This window comes from Fragaria vesca, linkage group LG6 (assembly GCF_000184155.1).
Source record: "Fragaria vesca subsp. vesca linkage group LG6, FraVesHawaii_1.0, whole genome shotgun sequence".
Lineage (NCBI taxonomy): Eukaryota > Viridiplantae > Streptophyta > Magnoliopsida > Rosales > Rosaceae > Fragaria > Fragaria vesca.
The window spans coordinates 14,832,078-14,854,855 of record NC_020496.1 but is presented as its reverse complement, the minus strand read 5'-3'; the positions used below and the strand labels follow the sequence as shown (position 1 = coordinate 14,854,855).

Here is a 22,778-nt window from a genome sequence, read left to right as displayed (position 1 = left end):
AGAGAGAGAGAGAGAGGGTAAAAAGATTAACCAAGGCTATTTTAGTCATTTTGGTCGAGATTGATGTCATTTTGAAAGTTTAGGTATGAAACTGATTAAAAAAAAAGATGAGGTATCAAACTGATTTTAGACCTAAAGTTCATGGTAGTAAACTGAAATTAACTCTTCTTTCATATTCTGGCACAACAATTCTCTTCTTTTTTCCTAAGAATTTCATTGGAAATTTTTTTGCTCTCAGTGATGGTGAGTATGGATTCACCCACATTCACTTTATTTTTTCTTTTCCTTCTCGCTTCTTTGGTGGCCTTTTGTCCCATTGGCCTTCTAACGAAGCTAGGAGGCGTCTCCAATACAACCTCTTCAACCAATTAATTGGTGATTCGGTTTGGGAACCACTAGCCATAAAATAAACAAAAAGGGTGACCGGAGGAGTAGGTGCATTTCTAAAACTAGGGTCAATATTCATGATGGTCAAATTGCTTCTTAGTCACCCTTATAAACTCTAAATTAATTTGGCACTCCTACAAAAATAAAAAACTCAAATATTATAAAAATTGTAAACTATATGAATTAGTTGTCACTTAACTTAAGTGAATGGTCTAAAAAAATACCTCATCCAATTGATTAGTGTTGCTTGGTCTATGATTGCTGACTTAAATTTTTGTATTGTGCCACTCTTTAAGAATCTTCTTCAAGGGCTTGAAATGAGCTTGAAGAGCTTCCCGATGGTCGAACCGAGGTTGATCCCGTCTAATTTTCAATATAATGTTCACGACCTGGAGCCGCATCCTTGGAAGGGTTTGGTTATTGCCGATGACGGGGCATACGGTAACCGCCGCCCATGATTCGCACAATTGAACTTCCTCCTTTTTGGTCCAAGTAGTACCCGACTCTCCCATTTGTTGATTAGAGAATGAAAAAGAGGAACAAATAAATTGAAGAAGAAAGAGATGGATAGAAGAAGAATATTTTGGTAAAGAAGAACAAATAAATTGGAGAATGATGAGATGGATGTGTGTAAAATGAAGAAGAGTAGTATGATATTTATAGGAAAATTTTGTTGTTGTTGTTGTTTATTTATTTTTTTTTTTTTCCAGTTTGTTCATAATATTTCTATTGGTTACCTATTTTCTAATTAAAAAGTTATGTTACCGTTGCTTTTAAATATGGTCCATTAGATCAAGATCTAACAATCCATATTAAAAACTTGTTGTTTTGGCAGTTTTTTTTTTTTGCCCTTTGGAGACAAGCGCACATGGCTCTGTAACAAGTAGCATCAGCGCATGTGGGCCCTGCCATTTCTTTTAACCCAGACCAATTCGTGGACTAAGAATTGGTCCTTCTCTTACCCGAGTTAGTTGGGTCCCACCTAATACCCATGACTAACCCAAATTGATTTTGCGTTGCTGCATGCCTATGTTAATCCAACCCATTATCTCCCCCACCCAATTACTCAAACGCTGCGTATGCTCTAAAGATTTTTTTTTGGGGGGGGAATCTCCCTCACCCAATTACTCAAACGCTGCGTATGCTCTAAAGATTTTTTTTTGGAGGGGGGGGGGGGTGCGGGTGGCTTGATTTAAGACCAATTTCGTTTTATAATAATGTTGCCTTAGCCAAACTTGGTTGGAAGGTTCTTACCAACACAGAAAATTGGTGGACAAAAATTGTCACCCAGAGATACCTTAGAAAGCATTCATTTTTTGAACTAAAAAAGAAAGTCAATCATTCTTATGCTTGGAAAAGAATGTTAGATGTCACTATGTCAGAGACATTATAACTTCTGGTATAAGGTGGATTATTGAGAAGGGTAAGAATATTAAGTTTTGGACCTTTAACTGAGTCTATGATTTTTCCTTGATTAATCTGTTAGATTATTTAGTTAAAGATATGACTGATATTGACGATACTGTGGCTGATTTTATTGAGAATGGTTGTTGGAACATCCCCAAATTAATGTATTTTCTTGATAGACCTACTGTTAATGTTATTTCTTATGTTAATATTCCTATTGCAGATTTTGAAGATGAATTTGTTTGGGTCCTGCCTCAAATGGATTTTTTTTTCTGTTAAATCAGCTACTTGGATGCATTCAAAGGCAGATCTTTTAAATAGAGTTTGGCATCTGAAAATTCCTCTTAAAATGAAAATCTTTAGTTGGCTTCTTCTAATAGGAAGACTCAAAACTAGAGCTTATCTAGCTAGATTTATGATTGGCATTGATAATACTTGTGCTCTTTGTGGTTCTAATACATAATCTCTTGACCATCTGTATGCTAATTGTTCTTGCAGTGCTACTGTTTGGGCAAATTACAGTGATTTGCCATCTCCTACATCTTATCAATCTGTAGGAGAATGGTTAGACTTTATTTTTAAGAAATGCTTCAACCAATGAAGTAGAGGACTGCTTGTTGGTGTGTTGGCAGATTTGGAAATCCAGAAACCATGTGATTTTCCAATCTGGTTAGGTCAACCACTCCTCAGTAATTTGTTGCTGCTTCGGTGGGCGCTGCTTATAGAGAAATCAATAATTCTGGATCATCTTCCTCTTCTGAAGAGGCTATATGCATAAAATGGATTCCACTTGCTCCAAACTAGGTTAAACTCAATTTTGATGGCTTAGTGTAAGAAATGCTCATGGTAATCCTCTTGTGGCTGGTGCTTGGCCTCTTCATTCTTCAAATGTTTTTGTTTCGGAGTGTCTTACCCTTAAAGATAGTATTTTAGCTGCCAAGAGATTCAACCACAAGAATATGCTAGTCGAAGGGGACTCGTTGTTGATGATCAATTTTGTACGGAATCCAACCAATGCCCCTTGGAGCATTAAGCCAATTATTTGTGATATTATGCACCTTCTTCGGTGGTTTGACAACATCTCTCTTATCCATGTCTTTCATGAAGCAAACTTCATGGCGGATGCTCTTGCAAATACGGGTCATGCTTTCCAGAACCCAAATATTTGGATTGAAAGTTTCCCTCCCCTAAACTTTTAGTGCTTTTCAGTTAGATTCCTCTCATTTTGGTTGTCCAAGGAAATTTCGTTGTAACTTTCTTTTTCTTCTTAAAAAAAAAAAACTACCTGGATAATTACATTGAAGATTTCTGGCCCAAGTCAATTCGTGTGGGGAAGACCGTCCCATTGGGAAACGGAGATTGGTAAAGTAGCCTGCCAAATTCGAATCACCCACAGCAGGTTCCAGAATAAGCCCAAAAACGCCCAATTCTGATTGGTGTGGGCACACTGTTTCCTTTGAGCGCACGATAGCAGAGCTCACCTAATAGGGCGCCAAACACTGTCTCTCCTCTCGTCCAATCACCTAATAGGGCTCTTTTCCTTATTTCTCTCGGTCTCGCATGCAACAAGGACTTGAATCAAAGTATGTTTTGGTTTTAGGGTTTTGTTCTTGTTTCTTTGATTTTCCTTTTACATATATAAATATATAACAAGGTCCGAGTCTGATCAACAATTTGGATTGTTCTAGGGATTGGATCTCATCATGGACTCTGAAGCCACCATCTCCAAGAAACTCAAACAAAATCAGGTCTTTTCTTGATTCTACGCTCCCTTTCTTTTCTGGGTTGATTTTGACGAGTGGGTCTATTATTTATTCGATGATTGCGATTGATAGTATTCAGGGCTTGCTATTCGGTCTGCAAATTTGATTCTTTTAGTGTTGCTATTTGCTCATAATCTCTTTTTTCACTTTTGAACATGTAACCACTTTTTTAATGCGGCTTGTTTCTGAATACTGAAATCACCATCACAATGCCCATGTTCAATGTTGTAAGCTTTTGCTGTTTCAGCATGTCGCTCTTCTCATGTGATCACTAGACCTGTTGGTAACCATCATCATTATTATGACAAGTGGAATGAATTTTGGAAACTCAAACTTACACATACTATACAATTTGAAATTCCCATCCATACATGAATTTGTAAATTTACGTATTTAAGATTTCAGTGATTGTAGCTACAAGACGATTTCATCTACTCTATGTTCTTTTTCCTTCCTATGGTACTTGATTTTCTGACCGAGATCTGTAGTTTGTATTGAAGTTAACCTTGGTGTTAAGCAAGAAAAAGTGTACTTGTGATAATTGAAAGTAAAAAACGAGTTTAAAGCTGTTTTTCTGAAGACCAGAGTATCGAAGGTTCTCTTTGCTTAATCTATCATGTGGCTGCCCCCGTTATAACCTGTTCTGCTTTCTGTAGGCCTGTGACCCTGGGAGCTCTGCTAGTTTAGCAGGCTCTTTAGATAGTTTTGAGCCCCTCAAGAGTTCAGGATCAACCAATTCGATTGCTCTCAAAAGTTCCAATGAGTCGTCAGGTATTAATGACGATGAAATGTACATTGAAGACGATTGTGGTGATGAAGACGATGATGACGAATTTGATTTTGATGACAATTATCTGTCTGATGACGCTTATTCGACTCTCGAATCTCAATTTGACAATGTAGATTTGCCTCCTGGGGTGGAAGCCTCACTTCCCTGGTTGAAGGATCCTTCTCCAAGTGAAAACACCCCATCCACTAAGAAGTTAACTATTTCTGATGCACCATTTGTAACTGGATCTGCATCTGGTTCAATGAGTACATCTGCTGCATGTAGTTCAGCTGGTCCTTCTGAGTCAAGTTCTAGTAAGAACGTACAACACAGCAATGATGATAGTCTCACCCAAAAATTTCAACAATTTAAGCAATTTGATGTTGTCGAGGATTTCTCGGATCATCACTATAGTCGCATGGGATTCTCAGATGAGCAGGTAACTTTATTTACCTAACTGTGCCTCTTGAACAGATCTGTGGAATTGTTTTCATCTCTGTCTGGACTGCTCCAAATGTTTGTACATATTAAATATGCACACAAGCATTGATGCAAATATATTACCAACACAAACTTGCACAAATAAATTGATTGACACCCACACAGGCATGAATTGATTTGAAGCTACCAACTAATTTTGTGCTCATTTCATGACAGCCACCCAAGAATTGGGCAAAGAGAATTCAGGAAGAGTGGAAAATTTTGGAGAATGACTTGCCTGGTGAGTTCCACCACTTTATATATGATACCCTGTCTATACATGCTGCTATTAGGTTTACAAATTGGTGGGAAATATTTGGAGCTATATTGTTTTGATTTGGTGTGAAATTTTTGGTTTTATTTTAATAATTAAGCTGATATTATGCAAAATAATGAAAACAAGTGAACCTTTTATACTGTTTCAAGTACGTTATACCAGTGTTTACCTGTTTATTTATCTTACATTTTAAGTTATTCTCTGTGTGATATCCCCATTTTTCATTACAAACTTCACCTATTTCTAGGAATCAGTCTCTTTCAGGCATAAGTTTAAGCCTTCATCTGATTTTAATTTCCTATTTTCAGACACTATATTTGTCCGGGTTTATGAAGCAAGAATGGAGCTTCTACGGGCGGTGATTATAGGACCAACAGGCACTCCATACCATGATGGTCTTTTTGTCTTTGATTGTCTCTTCCCCACTGACTATCCTAATTCACCACCTGTAAGTCTTTGCCGTCAATGTACTTACTGTTAATGTATATATCTACTGAAATTGATTTGGTAATTTCTTCTTTCAGATGGTGTACTACTATTCTGGTGGTCTTCGGCTAAATCCAAATTTATACGAATGTGGGAAAGTTTGTCTTAGTCTTTTAGGCACGTGGAGCGGTAAGCAGAGAGAGAACTGGATACCTGGGGAATCAACAATGCTACAAGTTTTGGTCTCTATACAAGCTCTTATTCTGAATGCAGACCCCTATTTCAATGAGCCTGGGTATGAGAAAACGTCTACTACAGTAGAAGGGCAAAAGCAATCCAGGAAGTACAGTGAGGAGGCCTTTATTATGTCTCTGAAGACAATGATGTATACACTAAGGAAGCCACCTAAGGTATGATTTTGATAACCATCTCTCCTATAGTTAACATCATCTTTATGTTTTAGTCATATAAATGTGGTTAGTAGGTTTTTATGCATGAAAATGTTGACAAACTAAATTTCTCCTAGGGTTGTATTTGTTAACAACGTATAAAAAATAAAAATAAAAAATCTTGAACAAATATGGGATTCATGGAATCTTACTCATCGGAACAGATGGTCCTAAGCCTCTTAAGATTCCCAAAGGAATGCGAAGGGGTGCTATTTTGAAGTGTAATATTTTTAGGAGGCATGAGTGTGTGGGTCTACCATGAGCAATTTTCAATAGGTTTGAGCTTTGGGGTTACTTTTATCTCCATTTAGGAGTTGCTAGGTGTCAGGGACACATGGCAGGTTTGTGAAAAGAACTCAAAGATATCTGAAAACGGTCCTTCCATTCGAGTTCTTTAGCATCAATCAGTTTTGCCAAGATTGTGATGGTTTTGCCTAGGGTTTGAAGAGAACTTTCTAGCTTGAGCGGTATTCTGTAACATGAGCCTACTAATCTAGTTTGGTGTAAGCAACAAATTTTAGGATAGTCTGATGAGTGTCAGACCTGTTTCATTGCTAAAGTTTAGGATTTGTGTTGTGTCTGAGGCTTATATTTCCAGGATGCTGGACAATGTGGTAGAAAGTTGAAGTAAAAGGAATTCCTGGCATGACCTTTAGGCCTCTTATAGATTTGCTGGTTTTTTTTTCTTTTTTTCTTAGACTTGGATTCCAGGAAAAGCCATTTGTAAGATAGGAGCTACTGAATTAAAGCCATGTTTTATGTGGTACTCAATGATCTAATAACTCTATTCAAGTCGATATGCTATTCTTGGTTTTTGTAAACCTAGTGATGATTACTCAATTACTAAAGCAGGGTATAACATAATTTTACAACTCTAAGCTCAGTTACTCTAAGAGACATTACTTGATTATCATCATGAATTTCACGTAGAGTCTCCCATGGTTTTAGAACTGGGGTTTCTTCTTTATATGGCCTAGAGGACCAATAATTGCACAACTGCTGTCCATGGGGAATTTATTATTAATATTGATGTACAAGCATGTCTCTTCTTGCAGTATTTTGAGGACTTTGTCTCGGGACATTTTCGCAATCGTGCACATAATATTCTGGAAGCATGTAAGGCATATTCTGAGGGTACAGTGGTAGGCTCTGCTATTGGAGATGCAGTGCAGAATGGAGTTGACAGTAGCTCAAGAGAATTTAAGTCATCTGTGGCTAGGATGATGAATACACTTGTTACACATTTCACCAGAAATGGATCAACAGACTGTGAGCAGTTTCGAGGTGCAGCTTAAAACACACATTTGACTAGCTGACTTGAATGGGATTGGGAAGGTAAATAAGAGAATTAACGATGGATTAGCATGCTGGAATGGATTTGAATTTCTAGGACTGGATTTTTGGTGTTCTGTAAAACTGATATTATGGAATTGGGTAGCTGGATTTCTGTTGTTTCTATTTCACTAGCTTTTTCACCTCAATGTATTATAGTAGGATGACATGGATGATTTTCAGCTTCTATCAATTTTATGTGGCTACATTTCTGCTTAGTACTTTTGGAGTTTTAAGAAAGCTTTTCTATAATAAAGTTTGGAACCATAGGCCGACCTTATGACGAGTACGGCCAGTCGTGTAGGCACATGAGATACATAGCTCTTATGCAACCGATTCGTTTATGACTAAACCCCTCAACTTAAAATAAAACAAACACCAATAGTCTCAAAAGGTTGTCATTTATAATTTTTTATCTCGAGTTGTCAACCCAATATAAAACCAAAAGCTGGCAAAAGCCACACCGACCTAAGACACATTCCGACGTCCACCAGCAGACATAGCACCACCTTCACGCCATTGAAACCAACTTACATTACCAGCGCGGGAGGCCACCAAAGGTGTGAAACCTTTTTGGCCTCCCACTTCGATCTCATACAGAGGGGACTGAAGGGAAATCCTAGAGTAGAAGGAATTCTAGTGGGAAGTGGAAGTCGGAAAAGCACCGACGGAATCTTAAAGCAAGGTTTTATTATATTGTACATGGGATTAAATCAGCAAGATGATGGAATCTTATTTATTTATTTATATTTGCTTCTTACCATTGTGAGGTTGTGATACAAAAAAAAAGAAAAAAGAACGACGCGGATTGAATAGTATGCAATGCAGTAGTTGACAATGTTGAACTTTATCAAAAATTAAGTTATACCATTGCATAAGACTCGTTCTAAGTTCAACTGATGAACTGAACCTTGACCAACAAATGTTCTAATGCTGTATCCGTGGGTTTTTGTTGTAAGTTTGTTTCTCAAGTAATTCTTAATCGAATAAAATTAAAAAAAAAAAACAAAGGTTTTAACTGAACCCTAGTGCCGAATCACACTCCATGGAACCTATACTCCTTACCACCAAATCCTCTAATTTCCTTGACCCCCAAAAAACATAGTATCCAGTACTTTTAATTAGCAGACAACAATCCGACAAATAATCCCTCCATTTCTTTCATTCTTGGTCCACCAAGTCACATGTATAACCTGTCAAAAAGCAGAGAAACACAAAATAAATGTCAAAATTCAATTGCAAAGCACAAGCTAGTGTGATACTACGACACAGCTCATCTAAATTCATATAAGAAAAACCTCAGGTACTGTGCAACTCTATTTTTAACAGAACTTAAAATCATTGACATCAAATCCATCATTGCATTACTTATCCTGACCCTGCAGGATCACTCTTAAAGCTCCCTAATTTTCAGACTATCCATAGTATCCTCACCACATTCCCTCTTCTACTAGAGCTCAAATAAAACACATGCTTGGAGATACCATGTCCCAAGAATGGGCAAACTTTTGCCAGGGTGCCAGCACAATAAAAGACATCAGCAAGACATAGGAAGCACAAAAACCACAAGATTAAGCTACAGCAGCCTTCCAATCTTGAATGAGAAAAGAGACATAAGCCGTAAGGAAACACGTACATAAAAAAATCATTTATTCCTCTCCAATCAAACAACCAAAACATATTAACTCTAAAGAACTTGGGCCTTCTTCCCTTGAGCAGAATGATGACCACATAAAATACTAGCCAACTCTGTTGGAACCGCATATAATATCCCCCATATAAATATATAAACACTAACAATAGCTGTTATAAGAGAACGTTTGAACAACTTAACTATCAAGAGAAAAACTAAATCATTCATCAAAATCATTACCATAAAGGAGAGTCACAAAAGCTATGCACTGGAGGACTGCGGTTGATTTAGCTCTGAACTTAACATATGGTGAAGAAGAGCGTCAACTCTCTGGCTCCGTGATTTTGAGCTGTAGAATACCCAATATATGAGTTTAGAACTGTGACAAGGAATACGAGCAGGTAACGACTTTATATAGCCACAATACGCAAGAATTACATACCCTACGGATCGACGTCGGTCTTTTACTCCATCCACCTCCTAGATAAAAGGAACAAAATATAATTATAAGAGATGATATATTGAGAACTGAACTGATTATGGTCAGAGGTCCAGGATGATGCCTCCATAATAATAGGAAAAAGCTCTCGATATATTAGTCAAAGAAAGAATGGCTACAAGATTCCAATTAAAAGTGGGTCTTTCGAAATGTGCCCAGCAAATTTCTAGATACACCCCCAGCACTTAAATACTTTCCAACTCTACCCATGATTCTCATATACAAACCCAGCAACAAGATCTAGGAAACACCGTCGTTAGAGTCAAGACTAGGTAAAAGGAAAGAAAATTGATCCTTTTGCTCTTCCATTATATTGCTGTTGTTCCTTTAGATTTTATCGATACAATCCGTTTGCAAATTGTTGGTTACCTTGATATGTATCAGATCTGCTGATTTTAATGGAAAAGTTGCATATATTAGGCATAACGCATTGGGCCTCTCTATATATGTTCTCTATCACATCATTCCTTAATTATACTCGAGAAGTTGAGATTGAGGAGTCAACTGGAGTGGAGAAGTATATGCAAGTAGTACTCCAACACAAGGGGATTAATCACTACATGCACTATATTTTAAAATATATAGGGTGCCAAAATATATTAGGACAGTTCCAAATTACGAAGATATCAAGGAAACCTGGGACTCATATGAGTAGCTACCCAAAACACCAAATACTTTGTAAAATTCATCTCTTAATCATGCTTTTGCATTCTCTATCAAATTAAAGTAAATCTAGAGATTTTAAATGACCAAATGATTTTCATACTTTCTCCTTGAATTTGTAGATGTAGTAAAGCAGTATTCTTATGATGGCTAGATTTTGTAAGATAAAAACAGAACATAAGAAATTTGATCAATTGCAGCATAACTCCCTGTTGTCAAGTCAGAAAGTAAGTTTAAAGATAAGTTTAGAAAAGATCCTGACCCCCTCATGTTCTTCACAAATTCCTGCAGACTCGAGATCCATTTCAGCAAAGAAAGCCTCCAGGACAAAAGCTACAACCTGCAGTAATTTAAAATAAAACATTATTAGTGTTTTTAACAAAGTCGAGTAGAATCAATTCCACTTGGATAATAAATAAGAAAAACCTCACAATGCTTAACTATATTAAGACATTAATTTTCCGGCCAATGAACGAGCATAAGGCATTGCTAACCTACTTATGCGCTTATAATTAAGATTAAAAAAAAATGGTTACCTAACCTCATTCTAATAGTTTAAAAAGAGCATTATACTGACCCGAAGATATTTAATGAACTTCCATTAAACTTTCAGAGAACACAACCAAATCATGTTCCTCATCAGTGAATTCCTGAGACACAATGTGGAGGAACAAATAGAGAATTCATCATCACTTCCGCTCTGTCCTTTTTATATATTGATTATATTTTAAACAATTTGTCTTTGGATAAAGATTATCACAGGCCATGTTCTTTCCAGCGCTTTTGTATATGGATCCATCTTCAAGTGTGCCAAAAAGGAAATTACCTCAAAGTAGGGGTTAACTACCTTACCATGCCAAGTAGGAAATTACCTACTTCTCAAAGTAGGGGTCAACTACCTTACCATCCCAGCTTGGGAAATGTGTAAAAAGTGGGACTAACTGATTTTCCATTCGCCTGATTTTATTAACTTTTTAAATATCAAAGTTGGACCAAAAACTTGGATGGTTAGGAAAAATTTATGCAAAAATAAGTTCAACTATAATCCCCCCCCCCACCACCCACCCACCCAACACACACACCTATTCTGTTCTGTTTTGTGTCAGTAGAACCTTATGAAACAAAGTACAAGAATTACTGAAGCAAGATTTGAGTACTTACCAAATTCAGCAGAAGTAAGACAGTTATAAGATAGAAACTGACAAAATATACAAGGCTCCAAGAAGTTCCCGTCAAATCCTTGTAACTCTGAAATGGTCAATCACATGTTATTAGTGACATGATACACTAATAACACTTGTTTCATCTTTAACTAGTTAGCAATTCAAAATATACTACTCATCAAGCATATATGATCGGTAATGTAGTTGGAATTGCTTAAAATCATGTTCCTGTTTTCATAACATATTTAAAAGAATATGTATTGGATCCTCTGGCAGTGTCAACTAATACAGGAAGTTGATTACATACAAGCATCCAGATCTCGAATCATACAGAAAGGTATTCTTTAAAAGCTGTGGTAGACAAATTTTTTGCATATACAATGTTACATCTGCATAAGCATCCAGACCTTTTATTTTGTTTCCATACAAAAGAATAAAAAAAATAAAAAATCAAACAAATCAAACCAAAAGAAGGCATAGTCCTTGGTCCAAAAAAGCTTTAGAGAGTACAAGGAAAAACAACAATTGGATAAACAGAGTAAAAGGTACTTGACATCCAAGATAAAAGCATGCGCAAATGATCAATTGACATGTGAACAAGGAATTTTTGTTGGTCTACTAGACATTCAATAAAAATCAGATAATGAATGTGAGCCATCAAACACAATGAATGAATTGGAAGTATACCTGCATCCAAACTTGCCAGTTTCCCGTGACTAGTAAATTGAAAAGTGTCACCATCCCATTTGGATAATCATTGAAGTTGAAAAGTAGATAACTTATTTTGTCAAGAAAGTCAAAGGAATAGACATTAACATCGAAATATAGCTGTTGTTATGCCTCTGTCGAAATGCAGCTAAATGACTAATCAAACTTAAATTTCATAACTGTGGGAAATGTATATCCTATTGCTGTTATTGTAAGATGAGGTTTTATCTTGTAATACTAAAGAAGTGCAGAACATTTCAACCATCTATGAATAACCACATATCGAATGAAGATTTCCATGACAAAGGATACTCATCGTCATAAAGATCTGTTGCTTCCAAACTGGCATTTCCAGCATTAACCATCCCGCCAAAGATCTACAGATTAAAAGGAATTGATTGCTTACAAAATATTGTGAAATTAACATAAAGGTGGAACTGAGAAGCTTAAAACAGTGTAGATTTCTTTAAAAGATCTAAATAGTTTATAAATTAGAGTTCGATTACCAATGGTGTATAAATACCATTGCCTTATAAATACATGGAACCTTTGAATTCGCATAGAATGATCGAATGACGAATGAAAATGTACTATATCTAAAAATGGTTAAATATGTTAGAAGTTTGTTGCGACTCTACCAATAAAGATTTTGGACAACAATCACAACATATTTACATAAAGTAGAGCAGATAAGTACTTGGAGTCATTCATGAACTAGTCCAGAGCCATCAAAGTACACAAATAACAGAAAATTATGAGCAGGTGATCATCCTGCTTCTTTTGTTTCTCTCTTCCTTACACGTTAAAAATTACATTTAACATACAGGAAATAAGAACCTAAACATAGAAGACAAATTAATCTTTGTTGGAACAAAAGAGGACCAGTAGAAGAAAGCATATTAAACCCACACACCAACTGCATAATATTATATACTGAAATAAATAAATATGGTTCTAATGTATGTCATCGAATATTGGCACGAGAATGCAACAACAGCTAAATATGCATAAAAACTGTTTTTTTTTATTCATAGTTGGTACAAAGTTATTTGTATTGTACAGGATATGTATGTAGGCTAATCGGAACCACAAATTTATATGTTGAAATTTGTGGATCTATTGGAACAAAAGACAAATAGAGGGAGAGAGCTTTGAATTACCTGTACACCAAGTGTACAATAGATGCACATGACACAAAATATGGTCCCAAGGTATGGCATTAAACTTGGTAAAAGAGTCAAGAACGTGGCAATAAATGCCCGGCAACGCTGGACATGGATCAGGAGCCTAATCAATCGTAACATCCTTGCAATGAGAAGGTAGCGAATCCTGTTGACAAAAAAGGCAGAAGCCATTAGATCTTTTTTCTTTTCTTATTGTACAAGCTTATATATTATGTATTTATGTTATCCTGATACTCGTATCAGATGATATCACTCTTACTATCCAGTATCCATAATACAGAAGCAAATTTGCACACAAGATCTAGGTCATAAATCTGGGGTCAGGTTCGATAGGGCTTTAACTTTCACACAAGATACACAGCTTTTAAACCATTAGATATTCATTCATTCAATGGCCATAATAAATCATCATCGTAATTCAAGCATTTGCCACTATAATTATACAATGTAATAGGAAAACAGGTGGTAAAATTTTAGAAACTGGAATTACTTCTGCCATATGAATGTTTATGCTCATATGAACTCTGGATTTGTAATTGTTGTTTCCATTTGGTCTTGGAACCAATTCAAAGAGGAAAGTGATGATCTTTTGGGTCTGGAGAAGAAAGGTGATGGTTACATAAGAAGAAAAGTGAAGCAAAAGGAAAGAAACAACACACACACACATACAAATACACGCACGTGCAGTGAACTGAAGAATATGAAGATGAAGAATGCCGTACGCAAAGACTATGTAACTTGCTTCAAATAAAATAATGTAAAGCTACTTTTAATCTAGGCCACTCAGAGTCATAAAATTTAAAGGTTCAAAAAATGTGTAAGAAATAGAGTAATTTCGTGCCATTGAACCCAACCATAAATCTGATGATGACTCTTTTAGGGTGTTGATCCTCATGAATAATGCAGTTGAACAAAACAAATTATACCATTCTGTAGTCAAATAACATTCAGATGAAAGATCATGATAGTCGTTTCAACTTCATGAAGAAGATATGATATTAATTCAACAGAAAGAAAAATTAGGACCATTTCATAGTGGAGTTATAACTTAATAGGCATGCAGGGTATTAGAAATTTGAAACCCCTACCATTCTCCATTTGAAAGGAAAGTTAGTCCTTGTGGAGCAGCATAAGTTAGTGTTTCTCCAATAACTGCAAATTTAATAAGCGATGTCATACAAATATAATGCAATCTAAGGAAAAGTTAGGTGAAAAAAAAAGACGAAACCGAATGATACAATAAATAGATACATTCTACATGCAAACAATCTAATTAATGCAAAATCTGATCAAAATCTTTTCAATTAATGTTTTTTGCTAACATAGTACATCACACTGATAGTACTGAAAGTTAGGGCCAACATTACTTCCCCACTAATACAATCAGGCCATAGTAATAGTTATTGCCATGTGACCCACGAGAAGAGGGGGGTGGGTTTGGGTATGTTCAGGGTAATAAATTGCTATGTTTGTTTCAATATTGGTTTGGAAAAATAAACTGTAGGTAAGAGAGCTTGAGATGGGGTATGTTTAGGGTAATAAATTGCTATGTTTGTTTCAATATTGGTTTGGAAAACTCATAAACTGTAGGTAAGAGAGCTTGAGATCAGATGAGAATGTACACTGAATTTTTTTTTTTTCTCAGCTATAGACCTATAAAACAGATCAACTAACGAAATAGGTAAATGTTTTCAGAATGCAATATGATAAATCATAGAACCATGTGTCAATAACTATGAATTTAACAAAGAGAATCTCAACTACTGTCATTAACTAAATAAAAATAGTACCCGGTCCAGATGACATATAAATACTGTGTGGTTATTTCATGATGACTAACTAAACAGTGGTTCCCATACGAGTTAGGAGAAAATGCAGATAATGTACTAAATGTAGATCTGCCTCCCAAGAACCCGTTTGGGCCACATAGTTTCTAATACTATGTTTTTTATTGTTTTGATCTAGTAATTAATAGACTAAACCTGTGAAAGATAATGAGCACTTTAAATCCAGTTTGTTCATAAATACATTAAGAAAAAGAATAAGAAAAGTAAAATTATTGGATGTGATTGTGCAATTACCTATTATCAATGTGACCAGAAAATCAAACCGATTTTGGCCATCCCTCCAATAGTTCTCAAATCCAAATGAATAGACTTTCAAAGCCATTTCCAGTACATATACCCACCCTATGGATAAGAAAAAAAAACCACTAATTAACAGTTCAAAGCTGCTTTTGTTAGCATTAATTGTCGATAAATGACATCAACTGCAAGCTGAAACATTAAACCAGGACATCAATCAACAATAACCTGATAGTGTAATGTAATTACTCAAATGTCCTAATACGCAAGATTAAACTATTCTTTCTGCTTTAACTCGTTAAACTTGATCAACTCCCAAGGATATGATAATCTCCGGTCACAAGTGTAACTCATAACAGACTATAAACCAAATTTCTTTGGTTTGGACATTATATTATGTATTATCATTCCTCTTACATAAAGAAACTACCTGAATTAAAAAAATAATAATTAAAAAAATTAAAAAAAACTACCTGAAGAATTAAAGTTCAAATAAGCTCTTACCAAGGACAAACTCCATCACTTGCCATACCTTCTGAGCAGAATTGTTTTCTATGTCAAGCTGAAACCAAACAGAGAATAAAATCAAGCCACTTCATAGGCGAAGTCAAAATTTGATTAATAACAGTCACTTGAAGGAACCATCAAAGCCTCAAATAGTTTACAAGTCATGTAAAAATCCATTGAACTCTTTGTAAAATATGAAACACAAAATCAGCCTAAATCAAAAGGTAAAGCAGATAATATTTTCATGTTGACAAGAAAAAAGAATCATATTTTATATCCACTTTAAAGCCTGAGTCTGGCAGTTGTGTAAGAGTTTAAGCCTCACCGTAGTTTCAACGATAACAGCAAATAGATTGATTATGAGTATGAAGGATATTATGTATCCGAATTTGGGGCTCCGAATAAAAGCCTTCAACTTCTCAGAGACGGGAGAATGGTAGAATGAAGGGAACTTTTCAAACCAAGATGGCTGCACACAAATTTGCAGCACCAAACTTCAGTTTCAGAACTTCAGTTTCAACTATAAATATATAACTTTCGCATGTCTTGGACAAATCTCCACTTACAGTATCCTCCTTCTGGAATCTTAGGGCAATGGCATTACAAAGGTCAGTGAATTCTTGTACGTTGATCTGCAGGCAACAGAGAATAGTTCAGAAAACAAATGAGGAGATAGAGTGTCAACAAGTGACACTAATAATAAACCAACCAGTGAAATATACTCAAGTGCTTAATAATATAAACATGAGTATGTATGGAAGAAATGTATTAAAAGAAACATTTCCAACAAGACAAGTTAAAGACCATCCAAAGAAATCAAAGACAAGTCAATACACATGTCATCAGTATACTCATAACATTTAATACAAAGGGTGGACTATTACCACCCTAACTCTCTAAACCCCAAAATGTATTTATTCTCTAAAACCCCCAGAAAAACACCAAAACCCACAAGCCCGGTTGATCACCACCTAGACAGCCCCTTTTTCTCCAACTATAAAGCCACATAAACACAATTATTCTTAATAAACTTTCAAACCCTGAAGAGAGAAAAAAAAAACAAAAAGGAAACTTATTAAACCAAGTATTTATACTGACAGAACTACAACACACAGAGTACCTGATATGTAAAGACAAGGAAATCAAAAGTCATCTAAGTGATGAAAAAGAAAGTCATTTTTCTGTGGAATAAAAGATACTGTAACTAGTCTAATAATACTTTAAGAAAATTTATCTACCTTGAAGTCTCCACTGTCATCCAGCTCATCAAATATCAGCTCAAATTCTTCTCTTGACATTTTTGGCAAAGTCCTAAAGAGACATAAGGAAAAAAAATAGAGTAGTTAAACTCCAGACAATAAACAGTAGCCGTCTAATATTGGAAACATTTTGCAAAAGGATGTTATCGACCACTGTCAAAAATAGCGAGTGGGTTCGTCAAGCAAGTAAATAGTCAACTAACTGATGTTAGCAACAATTGTCAGTACTTCAATGACTATGCAAGATGAAAAATCTAAGGAAAATGTAGAAAATCCTTCTATTATAAAATTGAAGTTTTAGAAGATGGTGAGGAGAAAGCAGAGGGGGTGGTAGAGAGTTTAGCTCCACTGTGAGTTAAAAGTTTGTTTTAAAAGAGACAAACAATGAGGTAAGTGAAATGTTGCCTTTACTAGTGTAGAAAAAGTGTTGGTTTGGTGGGCTTGAAAATGGGTGATAGGAGTGGGTAGCCTTCAGGTGCCTTTTTTCTGGTGAATCTTTTAAAAATTCCTTTTGATGTTAACTTAGATCTAGTATTTTCTTCTGCTAGTTTTATATGGTTAACAGGGGGCAAAGTTTGAGGTTTAGGCTGGTTGGCGACCCATGGGAGGGTGGAAACTTCTGTATGCTTTTCACATTCAAATTTTGAAAAACCTAACCGAAAAGGTAGCTGGAATAATTGTCAGATAAAAACTTTATTTGAAACCAACATCATAGCAGCCCACTAAGACCTTTACACAACTAATTAAGCCATCAACCTCTGTTGGGAATCCATAGTTGGATTGTTAGAGACAAAGTCATGCTGGATCTAACAGAAGATACTAGCAACGTTTCTTTTAAGTTTCAACAAAAGTACCAAATAGGGAATGTAAGCCGTGTTGTTGCTCCTAATCTCCTATCCTCACCAGTGTATCAAGTGCAAGTTGTCACATTTACAGAACATAGATGACTGAATTACCTGTATTTGTTTAGTTCCTCAAATAGACGTATGCACTGCTCCTTATTGATATATCCAGAATTCTGTCAAGCACAGAAAAACCATTGGAATCATGCCATAGGAACTAGCAGTGATTTTGGTCGCCCCCCTAAATATAGAATATAGTAAGCATGAAAGATAAAAAGACTATCATAGCTCTTTTCCTATGTATGGAACAGATCAAAAACTTGATGGATAGCATGCCAGAAGAATATCCAATGAGTAAGGAACACCATCACTAACATCTTTTTCTATCAAGTGAAAGGCTTTCTCCAGTATAGTTTTCCTTGTCTGGTCCATCTCAGAAACTTGCTTTACAAGCTACAAAAAAAATGACAATTTAGCCTGCAAATTTCATATTCCTGAATATTGTAGAAATAATCGATCAAATATTGTTTGTGTACTAGGAAAGATACCAGCACTACATACACATGTACCAATTAAACAGGAAAATAATTATCTATTCAGAAGCAGAATACATACTGTGTTATCATGTTAATTCACAAGTAAAAAGAAGCTTCACCCATGAATAAACCACACCTGACTTTTGAAGCTGTCATATACAACGGCAAGAATCAAATTTGTGACAAAATAGACTCCCAGCAACACGTATAGAACAAAAAACAAGCAATACCAACGTGAAGCCCTATAATCAAAACAGAATATCGTTAGACACTGAAACTAAGGACCATATGAAATGAATAGGAGTTCAAATTTCTGCATCATTAAAAATTAGGAAAATAAAGTGAAACTGGAATATAAGGAAATTATAACCCAGTCCTAGTTTTGAAAAGGAGCTAAAATGACTGGAAGTTAAAGTGAAACAGGTATGAATCAAAACAATGGACTTAACTTTACTAGCTGTAACTAAAAACAAGAGGGATATGAAGTATATTATTCAATTTTGTAGGCGACACTTACTTGTAGGCAGGTATCCAAACATCTGGATTGTTGGATGTGGTGAATAATACAAACATCTGATACAACGTGGTACCGTATGAAGTAAATACTATTGTCCCCTGGTCAGTATCTTCAAACATGACATAAGCTAGCCAACTAGCAAACAGAAGAAATAAAAGCCCTAAAGCCTGCAATAGAATAATTAAACTGTGAAATGGATAAAGTAGATATTATGCATCTGTATGGAACTGAAAAAGTTGAAATCAAAACAGAATCAAATGGAAGCTTCTTATCACAGAAATCATAGTCTGTGAAATCCCCCACAAAAAGTAGCATTTAACAGTTTTAAAAAAAAAAAAAAAAAAAAAACAAGTATTAAGCATAACAATGGATAGTTAACAAACCAAGACATTCAAAAATGTGCCAAACATTCCAGCCAAGATGAGCATGCACGATCGTAACTCCCTATCAATGAAAGAAATTAGGAAAATAAATAACAGATCAAAATTGTAGTTACGTCATTAAACGAGGATGAAACAACATCAAATCAATAAGCAATAATGATTAACTACCCAAATTATGCACCATATAGCATAAGTGGTGGCCTAATAGAAACAATTAATTAGTCTGTAGGCTACTCTGCTTCAGGAACTTAATCTACATACCAGCAATTATACTAAAGTGATTCCCAATTTACATAATTGATGGGTAGGGTAAATGGAGGGCACAAATCTCTTTACAAGCCTAAAGTCAGTTGCATGCCGGACTATCTGCAGTTAGTAGCATGGTGTGCTCCTAAATCAAAAATAGATGACCAGATATCAGTGTTTCTAATTTGGCACTAGAACTTACTTTTCTTGCCATGAATCAAAAATAGCATGTTAAGCTCCTGAAATGACCAAAAAAATATGCCATCTGGTTGGAACGCAAACTGTCGACCCACATCCTAATGTCTTAACCATTTGAAAAAAATTAAAGACCCCCAGAACAATCCCTAATAATTGCTAAGTTGATCTCCACATGTTGGATTAATGGTGGAGAGATACCCAAATGTGGGGTGTAGTGTAGACTCTTAATATGTTCCCTGCACCTAAGAGCTTAAATTTTTGGAAGTAGAGGTAAGTCAACCATAAAAAAATAAAAATAAAAGTGATAATAATAATAGATTTAAAGCTGCCTCAACTAAATGATTAATTTCAGTGTGATTGTAGTTCCATTTATTATCTTCCTCGGTGAAATTGATACAAAGAGGATTTCTAACAAGGATAATGATGAGTCTAGGAGAATGATAATAAAAGTAAAACTAAAGTTGCATTATTAAAAATAATTAAAGAAGACACACACACACACACACACACACATTTTTCACATTAGGTCACTTATTACTGAATTGCCCCATCATTGCTATAAGCACATAATAGGGTATCACACAATACCTAAAGCTCAAGATGAAAAAGATGACTCTGATATATGGAGCAACCCGGAGAGGGAGAGACTCAAAGGCGACTGGAGACAAATAGAGAACATAAGCCAGCAAATCAGCAACCAAAATCAACAGGCATATGATCTGTAAAAAGAAAAGGTACATATATATCATTACACTACATAACAAAAATAGTACCAAGATGTTAGTACATTCGACGAACATCTCATATATTCATTTGAACATTTGTTTTTAATCATTTGCATACCAGAAGCTGCTCTATTTTCTCCACTACATATGATGTTGACGGTATCAGTGGTCATAAAAGCACAGGTATTATGGTGTACACATCTAGAAATGATAAAGTAGTTCATGCTCTACTACTATGGCCACTAGAAAACAGCTACGACTCATAAAAATGAACGTTTATACAGGCAAAATTCTATTCTGAATGATAATTTGTTGAATGGTTCTTAACTTATTTCCTTTTACTAGAAGCTAATTGATTTCTTCCTATACATAACTACAATCCTAGAACATAACTTGATTCCATTTATGACAAAGAAAACTTACCTAAAGATGTAAAAGAAAATTTTACGCTTCCTCACATAATAAAAACATCACATACTTCCTACTTTCCTTGTAAATTACTCCTTGGACTATATTGTATTCCTATCAGTAAAAAAAAATGAGCCAAGCAGCTATCAAAATAAGAGGAAAAAATTTACACGATTGCCCCAAGGCCTACAATGTACTGTGCTAGAAATAGGTATACACTTAAGAAACAAAGGGATGTTTAGGTGGCACCAACTGTAACCAACAATGAAGATCCCCCAAAGCCGACCCCTGCCCTTAAAAAAAGGGCTGATTGGAGATTATTTGGATATGTACAAGGCCAAACCATACACCTACCTTAAATTTAGTAAGATGACTTTTCCAATAGAGATGGAACCCCACATATGAAATTGGAAAGAAAGTATGCACCATGAGTACTATCAGTGTTATGCCCTGCAGACAACAGAATAAAATTGACATAAGTAATAATATTAACACCCACAAAAAAAAGTAAAAAACAAAACGAGGAGAAAAGCATAGCTATCTGGTGCACAATACAACAGAAAATTGGCCAGGAAAAAAAAAATGAATTACAAGTCTCATCAGTGAATCTAGACATTAAGTGGACTCTATGGATCTTCTAACATCAATCTTTATAGCATAATTCACACAGAAATTTGGAAACTATGTGTGTGAGAAAAATTTATTACTTATCAAAAGTTCTGTATTTTAGATTTCCTATGTAAAGTGCATGCAATCAAATCCATATAGATAGTCCATCATATAAGAGGGAAGAAGAATAAACATCTAGTGAACCAAGAAGTACATATCAAATGATACTGATTTTGGAGTCATACTTTGGGAGGATGGAAGTATGTAAAGCATGCCACTGATATCCAGTCGTAAAACCTAGTGTATACCGTAATGTAAGAAACACAAGACAAAGAAGAAGGGAAATTCTACAAGAAGAATAATAGTAAGAAGTTTAAGTGGTTACTTTCTGTAGAAAGTCAAGTATTGGAAGTAAAGAAAGCTATTCTTTAAAGCGATGCCTACTCGAAAGATTGCTTTTATATCCTTCTGGCAATTCATGCATATTCTTGCAGCTATGTAGTCATATGATGAAACAATTAATCCTTTGCAAATTTACAAGCACATTAATCAGCTCAGAAGTTGGTAGATTTAATCATGCTTTAATTTAAAAAATTGATCAAGAAACGTAGGTATATGATTGTGTCATGAAGCAACATAAGCAGAAAGTGATGAATTCTAAATGTGAAAGTAGAAGAGTAGCTACCTCATATATAAGGGACTCTGTAGAAGTTAAGTAAGGCAATTGGCCAAGATAGTAGTAGTCTCTGTCACTGCAAGTATAATCAGTGAGATTCGCACACCAAAGAGGTCTCTCAAGGAAATTGAGAATCAAGAGGGCGAAGTAGAGTAGGGCCCAAAGGAAGCTGAATCGCATGTAGATGAAGTAGTACTTGGCAGCACTGTGAAAAGACGAGAGATCGAGTATCTGCTCCGGCAAGCCAATGCCGTCTTCCGCCTGCAAGTTTCAATCAGAGACTGAAGAAGAACTCAAGAAGAACTCAAGAGAGAGAGAGAGAGATACCAAGTCGACGAGAGCGGCCGCTTTCTGGAAAGAAGAGCCGAAGGTGATGGCGTCGGAGCGGCGTTTGAAGCCCTTATCGCCGCCGCGGCGTCGGAGAGTGCTGGATTCTCCGGGGATCAGAGGATCCTCCATTTTTTTTTGTTTGTTTCAGAGAGAATGGGGTTGTTTGAGAGAGGCGGTGTAGGAGGACGTGTAAAGTAGTGGAGGGAGGACTGAGGGGGATTTGGATCTATCACAATTATAAATTATTATTTCGTCAAGCATGCATCAACCAGCTGTCGGCTGATCATCTAGCTAGCCATTCTTCATTTTGCTACTCCA

At 35.7% G+C, this 22,778-nt stretch overlaps 2 protein-coding genes across 2 annotated transcripts; one reads left to right on the top strand and one right to left on the bottom strand.

Annotated features, from left to right (window-relative positions):
- The first annotated feature begins 3,391 nt into the window (after nucleotides 1-3,391).
- On the top strand, nucleotides 3,392-7,510 carry LOC101308002 (probable ubiquitin-conjugating enzyme E2 25-like). The gene is made up of 6 exons (XM_004303065.1): nucleotides 3,392-3,542; nucleotides 4,214-4,765; nucleotides 4,984-5,047; nucleotides 5,392-5,531; nucleotides 5,608-5,919; nucleotides 7,014-7,510. The coding sequence occupies exons 1-6, from the start codon at nucleotides 3,498-3,500 to the stop codon at nucleotides 7,251-7,253; spliced, it is 1,353 nt and encodes a 450-aa protein (XP_004303113.1). The 5' UTR covers nucleotides 3,392-3,497; the 3' UTR covers nucleotides 7,254-7,510.
- A 590-nt stretch (nucleotides 7,511-8,100) lies between these two features.
- Nucleotides 8,101-22,602, bottom strand: LOC101302850 (two pore calcium channel protein 1-like). The gene is made up of 23 exons (XM_004303047.1): nucleotides 22,458-22,602; nucleotides 22,140-22,391; nucleotides 21,200-21,295; nucleotides 20,301-20,431; nucleotides 19,269-19,329; nucleotides 18,886-19,052; nucleotides 18,505-18,610; nucleotides 18,208-18,285; nucleotides 17,947-18,008; nucleotides 16,970-17,042; nucleotides 16,298-16,363; nucleotides 16,057-16,200; nucleotides 15,729-15,786; nucleotides 15,222-15,329; nucleotides 14,229-14,292; nucleotides 13,117-13,285; nucleotides 12,269-12,333; nucleotides 11,936-12,026; nucleotides 11,247-11,333; nucleotides 10,348-10,425; nucleotides 9,366-9,403; nucleotides 9,164-9,272; nucleotides 8,101-8,483 (listed from the first exon to the last, which is right to left on the bottom strand). The coding sequence occupies exons 1-22, from the start codon at nucleotides 22,587-22,589 to the stop codon at nucleotides 9,185-9,187; spliced, it is 2,214 nt and encodes a 737-aa protein (XP_004303095.1). The 5' UTR covers nucleotides 22,590-22,602; the 3' UTR covers nucleotides 8,101-8,483; nucleotides 9,164-9,184.
- Between the last annotated feature and the right edge of the window lie 176 nt (nucleotides 22,603-22,778).

Bases quoted from the DNA above. Each gene is read 5' to 3' on its own strand.
- LOC101308002 (XM_004303065.1), top strand. From the start codon at position 3,498: ATGGACTCTGAAGCCACCATCTCCAAGAAACTCAAACAAAATCAG. The intron at 5,048-5,391 runs GTGAGTTCCACC...TCCTATTTTCAG, and splicing joins TTTGGAGAATGACTTGCCTG to ACACTATATTTGTCCGGGTT. The intron at 5,920-7,013 runs GTATGATTTTGA...CTCTTCTTGCAG, and splicing joins CACTAAGGAAGCCACCTAAG to TATTTTGAGGACTTTGTCTC.
- LOC101302850 (XM_004303047.1), bottom strand. From the start codon at position 22,589: ATGGAGGATCCTCTGATCCCCGGAGAATCCAGCACTCTCCGACGCCGC. The intron at 17,043-17,946 runs GTAATTCAGTCA...ATGTCTCTTTAG, and splicing joins GAGGAACTAAACAAATACAG to GACTTTGCCAAAAATGTCAA. The intron at 15,787-16,056 runs GTGAGGCTTAAA...GTTTGGTTTCAG, and splicing joins CTGTTATCGTTGAAACTACG to CTTGACATAGAAAACAATTC.